The sequence below is a fragment of the Budorcas taxicolor genome, chromosome 24 (genome assembly GCF_023091745.1).
Source record: "Budorcas taxicolor isolate Tak-1 chromosome 24, Takin1.1, whole genome shotgun sequence".
NCBI lineage: Eukaryota > Metazoa > Chordata > Mammalia > Artiodactyla > Bovidae > Budorcas > Budorcas taxicolor.
Window position 1 is genome coordinate 25,086,264 of NC_068933.1, and position 12,257 is coordinate 25,098,520.

The following is a 12,257-nucleotide window of genomic DNA, read 5'->3' on the forward strand; positions in this document are numbered from 1 at the left end:
AGGAGAAGGGGACAACAGAGGATGGAATGTTTGGATGGCATCACCAACACGATGGACATGAGTTTGAGCAGGCTCCCAGAGTTGGTGATGGACAGGCGTGCTGCTGTCCATGGGGTCGCAAAGAGTCAGACAGGACTGAGTGACTGACCTAAACTGAACTGGAGGGCCAGAAATCCTCCCAGAGTCTCAGGATAATGATATTTCACATGGAGTCCATAGGAAGCTCATCCGACTGCTGGTTTTAAGGGCCTAAACCCTTGCTGACGGAACAGTGCTGTGAGGGTGGAGGGAGTCTTGCATTGAATATAGGGAGCACCTGAGCACAGTTTAGGTGGATTTACTTCTTTCAGGCTTTGTTGATTGCGCTTCCATTTCTCCACCTCACAGTGATGGTTCTAAGAATTTTGGGGTCTTGGATATCTTTGAAAATGGATGAGTTCTCTGCACCCTTTCCCAAGGAAAGAAATGTGCATAGTTACTTTCAAAACAAAAATTTTGCTTACAGTTTGTAGGGGTGAGGAGAGGGGAGGGGATGGAGGTAGGAAGAACCCCAGGGAGTTAAAATAGCAGGATTAGTGTAATTGGTTTCTCGGTTAAAAAAAAAGTCAGAAGGCTCCATTGGAATTAACTTCTTAAATTCCCTCCATTGCTTAAAAAAATCCTTTGGATTGTAAATGAAGCCTTTATCAATCAAGTTAGTCAACACAATGTGGGCTTTGAGAACAAAATGAGGGACTGCAAGCTATCATCACACACAAAGGAAAGCCCAGGGTGTATCCTGCCTGATTCTTTTAGAAAAGAGGGAAAATGGCTATTTCTGGCTGTGGGGAAGAGCTTTTCCATTCATCAAGAAATTGAAACAAAGAGAGAGCCCTGAGGCTTTTGGGGGTAGGAGGGAGGTGGGTATCAGTCTCACTTAGACTGTTGAGTTTCTCCAAGAACACTCTATAGAAAGTGGTAGGAACATTTAGAACTCAGATCTCCCCGCTCTGTGAATCCATTCCAGGCTCTCTGAGGAGTTCTGCTGGCCTTAGGTCATCTGAGCTACCATAGGCAAGGAGTCCAGCCTGTGTAGTAGTAGGCGGTGTGTGTGGAGTTGCAGAACTAACCCCTTTCAGTTCAGTTCAGTCGCTCAGTCGTGTCCGACTCTTTGCGACCCCATGAATCACAGCACACCAGGCCTCCCTGTCCATCACCATCTCCCGGAGTTCACTCAAACTCATGTCCATCGAGTCGGTGATGCCATCCAGCCATCTCATCCTCTGTCGTCCCCTTCTCCTCCTGCCCCCAATCCCTCCCAGCATCAGAGTCTCTTCCAATGAATCAACTCTTCGCATGAGGTGGCCAAAGTACTGGAGCTTCAGCTTTAGCATCCATCCTTACAAGGAACACTCAGGACTGATCTCCTTTAGGATGGACTGGTTGGATCTCCTTGCAGTCCAAGGGACTCTCAAGAGTCTTCTCCAACACCACAGTTCAAAAGCATCAATTCTTCAGCACTCAGCTTTCTTCACAGTCCAACTCTCACATCCATACATGACCACAGGAAAAACCATAACCTTGACTAGACGGACCTTTGTTGGCAAAGTAACATCTCTGCTTTTCAATATGTTATCTAGGTTGGTCATAACGTTCCTTCCAAGGAGTAAGCGTCTTTTAATTTCATGGCTGCAGTCACCATCTGCAGTGATTTTGGAGCCCCCAAAAAACTTAAGTCTGACACTGTTTCCACTGTTTCCCCTTTGCTCTCCCCTAAATCCTTGCTAGCAAAGGGTAGTAGAGAAGGAATAATTTGTACTTATAATTTTAAATAATTATGTACTAATAATTACCAAAATGATTTTTATTTGTACTTACATTTAAGGACCAGTCTGTTTTTAAAAATGTTATCCCAGCTAAAGAGGAATTTTAGGTCAAGAGTTAAATTCTCTTGTTTTTGTTGTTGTTTAATCACTAAGTAGTGTCCAACTCTTTTTCAACCCCATGGACTGCAGCCCATCAGGCTCCTCTGTCCATGGGAGTCTCCAGGCAAGAATACTGGAGTGGGTTGCCATTTCCTTCTCCAGGGGACCTTCCCAACCTAGGGATAGAATCCAAGTCTCCCGCATTGGCAGGCAGATTCTTTACCACTGAGCTAGCAGGGAAGCCCTTTAAAATTAATTCAAATAGCTACACAACAATTCCATTTACTTTCTTTCATGCTAAATGATAAACTGAGGCATATTAAGAATTTTGAGAGTTTGTTTGAGCAAACATCCATTCCAATCTGTTTGGTAGCAAACCAGAAGCAGTTAGGAGACCCTATTTGGCAAAGCCTGGTTGGCTGTTTGTGATCGGTTGTCCTCAGGTTTCTATTTCTCTACCTCGAGGTGTTCATAAGATCAGGTTTTGATTTGCTTACTTAGGTAACCAAGACATTAGAACCACCTCTGTCTAACATCTTTGTTCAGTGAATTTAGCACTCTGCTAAACTGTTCTGGGTTTCTTTAATACATAAGAGCTTTATTTTTTTTTTTTTTTTTTTTTTTAACAACTGATTATCGATTTATTAAAAAGGTTGATTTTAGGCATCGGCAATGGTGACTTCCACCTCGACTCCTGGCTCAATACTGATGGAAGTGATCTGCTTGACGATTTCAGAAGGGCTGTGTAGGTCAATGAGTCGCTTGTGGATCCTCATTTGGAATCGATCCCAAGTCTTAGAACCTTCACCACAAGGAGTTTTCCTAGTAGTTATTCTCAGAGTCTTTGTAGGCATCCGAACTGGTCCTTTCACTTTGAGATTCTTTTCCTTCGCGCCTCTGATCAGGTCAGCACACACCTTCTCCAGAGACTTCACGTTGCGGCTGGTGAGGGTGATCCTAATCCGGTGAATGGCCACCTCTGGCTCCACGGGAGTCTTGCCGGTGTCTTTAAAGGCCATGGCTGCGGCGTGGCTTCCTGACCGACTTGTTCCTCGGCGAGAGCGAACAGCGGTGAGTCAGGAGCAGGAGCGGGCGGCACACAGAGCCGCTGCAACGGCGACCGCGTCTTCCTCCAAGAGCTACATAAGAGCTTTAGAAAATACTTTTCCTCATGTCCCTGTTGGAGATTGAATTATCAGCCAACTTCTGAGAGGTGTTACTTTAACAAAATACCTGGAGAGAGGCAGTCTTTTTTTTTTTTTTTTAAAGAGAGTCAGTCTTTAAACAATCTGGCAGCTCTTGGCACTAGTGAACCTAGTTGATTATAGTATGTTTGCTTTCAGATAGCATCTAAAATTAGCAGCAGATTCTCCACTAGAGGCTGAGTAAAGGGACATTTGGACAAATCTGATGCTAATCAAGCGGCTCTTCCAGGATGGTTCCAGTTGGTTTAGACTTTGCCAGCCAATTCTATAACCTGAACATTTGTCTATGTCTGTACATTTAAAAGATCTAGGCTACCTTCAAATCCAACGACAGTCTTCTAAAACTACTTTGGACTTAAAAACACTTGAAGAAAATGGCTACTTAAAAACAATTCTTGGAATTGGTCATAAAGTCTTAGAATTTGAGATGGACACACAGCCCTTATTCATATGTGAACTTATGACTTTAATAATACACTTTTCATGAGGTCTCAGAAACATAGGAAGTGGCTGACAAAGATTATGAAAATCAATGGTAATAACAACCAGACAAAAATTCTTAAACATTAAAAAAACCCCATCAGAATGACTTAAAGCCTTCCAAATGTACTAGACAAGTCATTTTCATTTTTAGCAAAATAAAAGAAAAAAAATTTTAGTGATAAATTACATGAGCCAGATTTATGCAAATTTAGAGATTCCAGGAATGCAGACGACTTAATTCTTAGTAATTCATTTGACTTAAAAAAGTTATATTCTCTATTTCTGTATTGGAAAGTCCAAAAAGAATCCAGGACATAGTGAAAGCTCCTTTTTTTTAAAGCATTTTGAGTTGAGCATTTTCTATGCTTCTGCCTGCATGTTAGAAAATCAAACTCAAGCAGGGCGGCAGCCTAGGGCTTAGAAGGGATACGCTTGAGTTAGGAAGACCCTCTCCTGGATCTTGTTTTAGGCCAATGCAGGTTCCATCTCTGGGTTGGAATGATCCTCTACAGGAGAACATGGCAACCCACTTTAGTATTCTTGCCTGGAGAATCCCACTCACACATTGGCTGCAGTCCATAGAGCTGCAGTGCAAAGAGTCGGATGCAACTGAAGCAACTTAGCACACCACGCAGGTACATTTCCTACTTGCAAGGGGCAAACCTTTAACTACTCCAGTTTAATGTCCACTATAGCATGGAGGTTATGAGAAAATTCCTGGTCCAAGGCTATTTCTATTGTAGGACACCATCAGTTCAGTTCAGTCACTCAGTCGTGTCCTACTCTTTGTGACCCCATGAATCGCAGCACGCCAGGCCTCCCTGTCCATCACCAACTCCCGGAGTTCACTCAGACTCACGTCCATCGAGTCAGTGATGTCATCCAGCCATTTCATCGTCTGTCATACCCTTTTCCTCCTGCCCCCAATCCCTCCCAGCATCAGAGTCTTTTCCAATGAGTCAACTCTTCGCATGAGGTGGCCAAAGTACTGGAGTTTCAGCTTTAGCATCATTCCTTCCAAAGAAATCCCAGGGCTGATCTCCTTCAGAATGGACTGGTTGGGTCTCCTTGCAGTCCAAGGGACTCTCAAGAGTCTTCTCCAACACCACAGTTCAAAAGCATCAATTCTTCAGTGCTCAGCCTTCTTCACAGTCCAACTCTCACATCCATACATGACCACAGGAGAAACCATAACCTTGACTAGACGGACCTTAGTCGGCAACGTAATGTCTCTGCTTTTGAATATGCTATCTAGGTTGGTCATACCTTTTCTTCCAAGGAGTAAGCCTCTTTTAATTTCATGGCTGTAGTCACCATCTGCAGTGATTTTGGAGCCCCCAAAAATAAAGTCTGACACTGTTTCCACTGTTTCCCCATCTATTTCCCATGAAGTGATGGGATCAGATGCCATGATATTCGTTTTCTGAATGTTGAGCTTTTCACTCTCCACTTTCACTTTCATCAAGAGGCTTTTCAGTTCCTCTTCACTTTCTGCCATAAGGGTGGTGTTCATGAACAGAACAGTATGAACAGTAGGACACCATAGGCAAGGGAAAAAAAAGCTTTTTCCTATGTCCATCTTAGGTTCTCAGGCCCTGTAATTAGACTTAACAAAAACAGATTAACCAGAGAAGAACAAACAGAAGTTTATTAACAACTGCATTGAACGTACACATGGGGCTACTCAATAGGGGTGGTTAGAACTGTGCTTACACAGCATCTTAAAAGGACTATAAGGTTTTAGAGAAGTGACAAGTCAAAGGAAAAGGACTCTGAGTTTCTAGGGTTGGCAAATTGTAGGAAGGCAAATAAGTGGAGGCACGAAAGGAAGATAAGAGCAAGTTTTAGCAACGTTTTTTATGTAGATTCCTCTGGACTGATCAGGGTCTAGAGGTGTCTCTGGTGATTAACTTCTATCTTTCCCAGTAGACAGCTTCCCTAGTGGCTTAGATGGTAAAGAAACTGCCTGTTATGCAGGAGACCTGGGAAGCCATGAGTCATGATGGAAAAAAAAAAATTACATGTTAATCCTGATTCATATGCTGACCTCCAGTGTGACCTTGGACAGGTCAGTTTCTCTCTCAGAGGCTCAGTTTCCTCAACTTAAAATGAGGATATAAATAATGTTTATGAAGATAACATCATAACATTATTATAAATGTAAATAATGTTTACAGTATTAAAAAATAATAAATGAATGAGATAATATCTGTGAAAATGTTTTCTAAACCGTCACTGCTGTACAAGTAATAGCCCTACTGATTTTTATTAATCTATATTTTGGTAGGTAGGTAGAGGAAATTTGGAGAGAAGGATATAGATAGATTTTCACATATGTGTACGTGTGTATGTGCCTGTATTCATAAGTTTGTAAAATATACACCAAAGTAATTAAGAGATAGTTTGTACAGTTTTTATTAGTAAGTAAAAATAGTCACTGTAGTTGTGACTATTGATCTCTATTCTTTCTATCAGTAATTAGATTGTAGGGCCTTATGTCTGTTCAAATCATGGAATGTTAGAGATGTGTCTTTCAAATAACTATACGACCCTAAGTTATTTTTAGCTTTATTGGAAAATACTTTCTCTTTCTTCCAGCCTTTTCTCTTCAGTTATTACCCAGTCCTTCCAAACCCCTAACGTCAGGTAATTGCCCTTATTCTGGTACTGGTAGAAGGTACTGATTCATAGGGAAAGACTTTGATCTGAACCACTATGGAGTAAATAACCATCCAAGTTGTGGCTTCCAATTTTAGTTACTTTCAGCTTGTGCATTTGGATGAATCACTACACTTACGTTTAACCCTATGAAAGTTGGTTGAGGAATGTTTTCATCATGTTTATAGAATACATGACTGAGTGTTCTTAGAAGATCTATTTTGGACTGTTGCCCAGCTACATTTACATTGCTGCTTGAAAGAATTCCTCTTCTCAGATGGTCTGATGTATTCATGGCATCTGGAGGAATATGGTTTTTGAAAGCTCTTGGATCCTCTAATTTTCACAGACAGTAGTGTGTGTTTCCTACTTGTGCCCAGTAAATGTAGAAAGCTGGGGAAAATCCTAGGTTTTATAATTTGGCACTGGTGTGTTGGTGAACCAATGGCCCCACCCCCAATATCCATTATGGGTCAGTTTCCCTGGTGCAACTGCTTCCAACATGGCCAACTGCAGGGTACCATCGGGTTAGCCATGGACTCTGTAGACAGCTACAAGCTGTCTCCAGCATGCCCCTGAGACCATAAAATTTAGTCAGTCATCACTTTTCTAAAAGGAAAGGCAAGATGAAGAGGAGTGGAGATAGTGGCTGGTTTTGGTCTGAGCTCTTTGGCATACGTATGAGAAAGATGTATGAGTCATTTTTCACAATAATTGGTCCAGGAAAACTTAGTGTAGGATGCTTTTTCCTATTTGTCTATTACTTTTGCTCCATTAAGTCTTTTCAAACCTTAAAGAATCTCTAAAAAAGATCTGTGTATTGGAGATGATAATATAGATATTTTTGCTTTTTTTAAAAAAAAAGCAGACTAACACACAGGAGTGTATGAGAACGCAACTCATCAAAATTTATGTGAGCAACAAAGACATGTGGCTGAGGGAGCTGAATAGTGTTGAATGCGTGCATTGGAAAAGAAGACAGATCTAGAATCAATCATATTGACTGATACTGGTTGATATTTCCCACCTTAGGAAACTGGGGGCAGAGGGGAAGAAAAACCAAATCCAAAGAAAACAAAAGCAAATAAATAAGAATTAGAAAGCGGAGGAATGACGCTGAAAACAGAAAATCAACAGAGAATATCAACAAAACTGAAAACGGATTCTTTGAAAAGATTGATAAAGCTGATACAACTCTAGCTGGACTAGCCAAGAAAAAAGAGAGAAGTCAGAAATCACTAATATCAGAAATGAAAGAAGGGCCATCACTACTGATCCTATGGACATTAAAAGAGTATGAAAGGAATATTATGAGCCATTCTATGCCCCTAAATTTGATAACCTAGATGAAGTAAACCAATTCCTTGAAAAGACACAGTCTGCCAAAACTCATACTTGGATAGATAACTTGAATATCCCTATATTAATGATAGAAATTGAATCAATAATTAATAAATTTCCCAAACATAAAGGATTAGATCTAAATGGTTTTACTGGAAAATTGTATCAATTTTCAGGGGGAAAATGAAACCAAGTCTCTACAGTATCTTCCAGAGAACCGAAGCACAGGGCATACTTCATAACTGATTTCATGAGGTTAGTATTCCCTGAAAACAAAACCAAAGACATTACTAGGAAGGAAACTACAGACCAATATCTCTCATGAATATAGCTCCAAAAATCCTTAATGAGATATTAAGCAAATCAAATCCAACAAAGTATAAAAAGAATTCTTCAGCATGCCCAAATGAGATTTATCCCAGGTAGTTAAGGCTCATTCAATGTTCAAAAATCAATTAATATAATCATTTACATCAACAGACTAAAGAAGAAAAATATGGGATTATATTAATAGAGGCAGAAAATGCATTGACAAAACCCAGCACACCATTGGTGATAAAAACTTTCATCATGGTTAATGGTGAGATACCAGGTATCTTTCCCCTAAGAGCAGGAATAAAGGGAAGGCTGCCTCCTCTCACCATTCATAGTCATTATTATGCTTGAAGTGCTAGTTAATACAATAAACCGAGAAAAGGAATCAAGAGGTATGCAGATGGGAAAGGAGTAAATAAAGCTGAAAACTAAAATTGTTCACAGATAACATATTGTTTACATAGAAAATTTCTATGTAATAATAATAATAAATTCTTCTAGAACTAATAAGCATTTACAGCAAGCTTGTAGGGTGTATTCAAGGTTAACATACCCAGGTCAGTTGGTTTCATATATGTCAACAATGTACATTTGGAATTTGAAATATAAACACAGCACTTGTTTGTGGTTGCTAAGTCATGTTCGACTCTTTTCAACCCCCTGGACTATAAGTGGCCAGGCTCCTCTGTCCATAGGATTTCCCACGCAGGGATACTGGAGTGGATTGCCATTTCCTTCTCCAGGGGATCTTACCCATCCAGGGGTCAAACCCCCGTGTCTCCTGTATTGGCAGGCGGCTTCTTTATCCCTGAGCCACAAGGGAAGCCCCTAAAACAACACTACAATAGTACAAAAAATGAGATACTGGGAGTTCCCTGTGGTCCAGTGGGTAGGACTTGGTCCTTTCACTGCCATGGCCCAGGTTCAATCCCTGGTCGGGGAACTAAGACACTGCATTCCTGGGCATGAGGCAAAATCAAATTTTTAAAAAAGAAACAAACAAAAAGCCTCTTAAAACTTGCCAGTAAGAAAATGTGTGTGCTAAGGTGCTTCAAGGAACAACAGACTGGATTCAGATAGGAAAAGGAGTACGTCAAGGCTGTATATTGTCACCCTGCTTATTTAACTTACATACAGAGTACATCATGAGAAATGCTGGACTGGAAGAAACACAAGCTGGAATCAAGACTGCTGGGAGAAATCTCAATAACCTCAGATAGGCAGATGACACCACCCTTATGGCAGAAAGTTAAGAGGAACTAAAAAGCCTCTTGATGAAAATGAAACAGGAGAGCGAAAAAGGTGGCTTAAAGCTCAACATTCAGAAAACGAAGATCATGGCATCTGGTCCCATCACATCATGGGAAATAGATGGGGAAACAGTGGAAACAGTGTCAGACTTTATTTTGGGGGGCTCCAAAATCACTGCAGATGGTGACTGCAGCCATGAAATTAAAAGAGGCTTACTCCTTGGAAGAAAAGTTATGACCAACCTAGATAGCATATTCAAAAGCAGATACATTACGTTGCCGACTAAGGTCCGTCTAGTCAAGGTTATGGTTTTTCCTGTGGTCATGTATGGATGTGAGAGTTGGACTGTGAAGAAGGCTGAGCACTGAAGAATTGATGCTTTTGAACTGTGGTGTTGGAGAAGACTCTTGAGAGTCCCTGGGACTGCAAGAAGACCCAACCAGTCCATTCTGAAGGAGATCAGCCCTGGGATTTCTTTGGAAGGAATGATGCTAAAGCTGAAACTCCAGTACTTTGGCCACCTCATGCGAAGAGTTGACTCATTGGAAAAGAGTCTGATGCTGGGAGGGATAGGAGACAGGAGGAGAAGGGGACGACCGAGGATGAGATGGCTGGATGGCATCACGGACTCGATGGATGTGAGTCTGAATGAACTCTGGAGGTTGGTGATGGACAGGGAGGCCTGGCGTGCTGCGATTCATGGGGTCGCAAAGAGTAGGACACGACTGAGCAACTGAACTGAATTGAACTGAACTGAAGGTGCTTCAGTTGTCTCTGACCCTAACAGACTACCCAATTTAAAAATGGGCAAAAAATCTGAACTTATGCCTCATTGAAGAAGATATATAGATGGCAAATAAGTATCTGAAAAGATGATATCATATGTCATTAGGAAATTGCAAATTAGAACCATAGTGAGGTACCATGATACCCCTATTGGCACAATGAATACTCAAAATACCAGAAACATCAGATGCAGTGAGAATGCCAAACCACAGAGCCTCTCATTCATTGCTGGTGGGAGTACTAAATGGCACAGTCTCTCTGGAAGACAGTTTAGCAGTTTCTTCCAAAACTAAACAGGCTCTTACCATATGATCCAGCAATGGCACTCCTTAGTATTTATCCAAATGAGTTGAAACCAACCTCCACACAAAAACCTGCACACAAAGACTATATCAGCTTTATTAATAATTTTTGAAACTTGGAAGTGATCAAAATGCCTTTCAATAGGTGAATGGATAAACAAGCTGTGGCACACCCATGAAATCAAATATTATCCAGTGATAAAAAGAAATGAGTTCTCAAGCCAGAAAAAGATACAGAGGAATTTTGAATACTTTATTTTTGAATGCTATAGTATTTTTGAATACTATATTGCTATTGAAATCAAGTAAGAGAAGCCAGTCTGAAAAGGCTACAGGCTATATGATTTTAACTATGTGACATTCTGGAAAAGGCAGTTACAGAGCCAATAAAAAGATCAGTGATTGCAAAGAGTTTCCATGGGGGAGGAAGTGAAGGAATAGGTGGCACGCTGGGGATTTTTAGGGCAGTGAAGCTATTCTCTATGATGCTGTCATGGTGGATACATGACATTATGCATTTGTCAAAACCCATAAAACCGTACAACTCCGAGTGTGAACCCTGAGGCAACCTATCAGTTCAGTTCAGTCGCTCAGTCATGTCCGACTCTTTGTGACCCCATGGACTGCATCACGCCAGGCTTCCCTGTCCATCACCAACTCCCAGAGCTTGTTCAAACTCATGTCCATTGAGACAGTGATGCCATCCAACCATCTCATCCTCTGTCATCCCCTTCTCCTCCTGCCTTCAATCTTTCCCAGCATCAGGATCTTTTCCAATGAGTCAGTTCTTCTCATCAGTTGGCCAAAGGATTGGAGCTTCAGCTTCAGCATCAATCCTTCCAATGAATATTCAGGACTGATTTCCTTTAGGGTGGACTGGTTGGATCTCCTTGCAGTCCAAGGGACTCTCAAAAATTAAAGAGCATCAACTCTTTGGCGCTCAGCTTTCTTTATGGTCCACCTCTCACATCCATACATGACTACTGGAAAAACCATAGCTTTGAGTAGACAGATTTTTGTTGGCAAAGTAATGTCTCTGCTTTTTAATATGCTGTCTAGGTTTGTCATAGCTTTTCTTCCAAGGAGCAGGCGTCTTTAAATTTCATGGCTGCAGTCACCATCTGCAGTGATTTTGGAGCCCAAGAAAATAAAGTCTGTCACTGTTTTCATTGTTTCCCCATCTAATTGCCATGAAGTGATGGGACCAGATACCATGATCTTAGTTTTTTGAATGTTAAGTTTCAAGCCAGCTTTTTCACTCTTCTCTTTCACTTTCATCAAGAGGCTCTTCAGTTCCTGTTCGCTTTCTGCCATAAGAGTGGTGTCCTCTGCTTATCTGAGGTTGTGGACTTTAGCTCTTTAGTTAATACTAATGTATTGGGACTACACTGTGCTTTTAAAGCAGGGGCTGTGGGTTTGAACCCTAGTTGGGGAAGTGAGGTCCCACATTCCACTTGGCCAAAAAAATGTATCAGTATTGATTTATCAGTTGTAACAAATGTACCACACTAACGCAAGCTAATAATGAGAGAGACTATGTATATGGGGTGGGGCAGAAGGGGCATCTGGGGGAACTCTGTACTTTCTGCTCAATTTTTCTTTAAGTTTGAAACTTGTCTAACAACTTGTCTAAAATGTACTAACTAAAAATATGAAGTAGACTAACACCCAGAAGTGTATTTTTTCCCCTCCTAGAGCAGAGGTTGGCAAACGTTTTCAGTAAAGAATCAGATGGTGAATACTTCAGGCTTGTGGGCCATGTGGGTCTCTATCATTTCCTCTCCTCACTTCTTTCTCTTCCTTCCTTTTTCTTCTTAAACAATATTCTTAGCTTACAATCTGGGCCCAAGACCCCTAGCTGACTAACTTCTGCTCTAGAACACTTTCTCTATTTTCTCACTCTTGGCCAGACCCATCCACATTTTCCCCCTCCTTGTTTCTACTCTCATCTCTATTTGAAACAGAAACTTGTAATATTTAAATCCTCTCCACATGGTGTGATTTCCCCTACG

The 12,257-nt window shown here is 41.1% G+C and overlaps 1 protein-coding gene across 1 annotated transcript; it reads right to left on the minus strand.

Moving 5' to 3' along the window:
* Positions 1-2,532: 2,532 nt before the first annotated feature.
* Positions 2,533-3,037, minus strand: LOC128068346 (40S ribosomal protein S20). The gene has a single exon (XM_052661495.1). The coding sequence runs from the start codon at positions 2,921-2,923 to the stop codon at positions 2,564-2,566; it is 360 nt and encodes a 119-aa protein (XP_052517455.1). The 5' UTR covers positions 2,924-3,037; the 3' UTR covers positions 2,533-2,563.
* Positions 3,038-12,257: the final 9,220 nt, after the last annotated feature.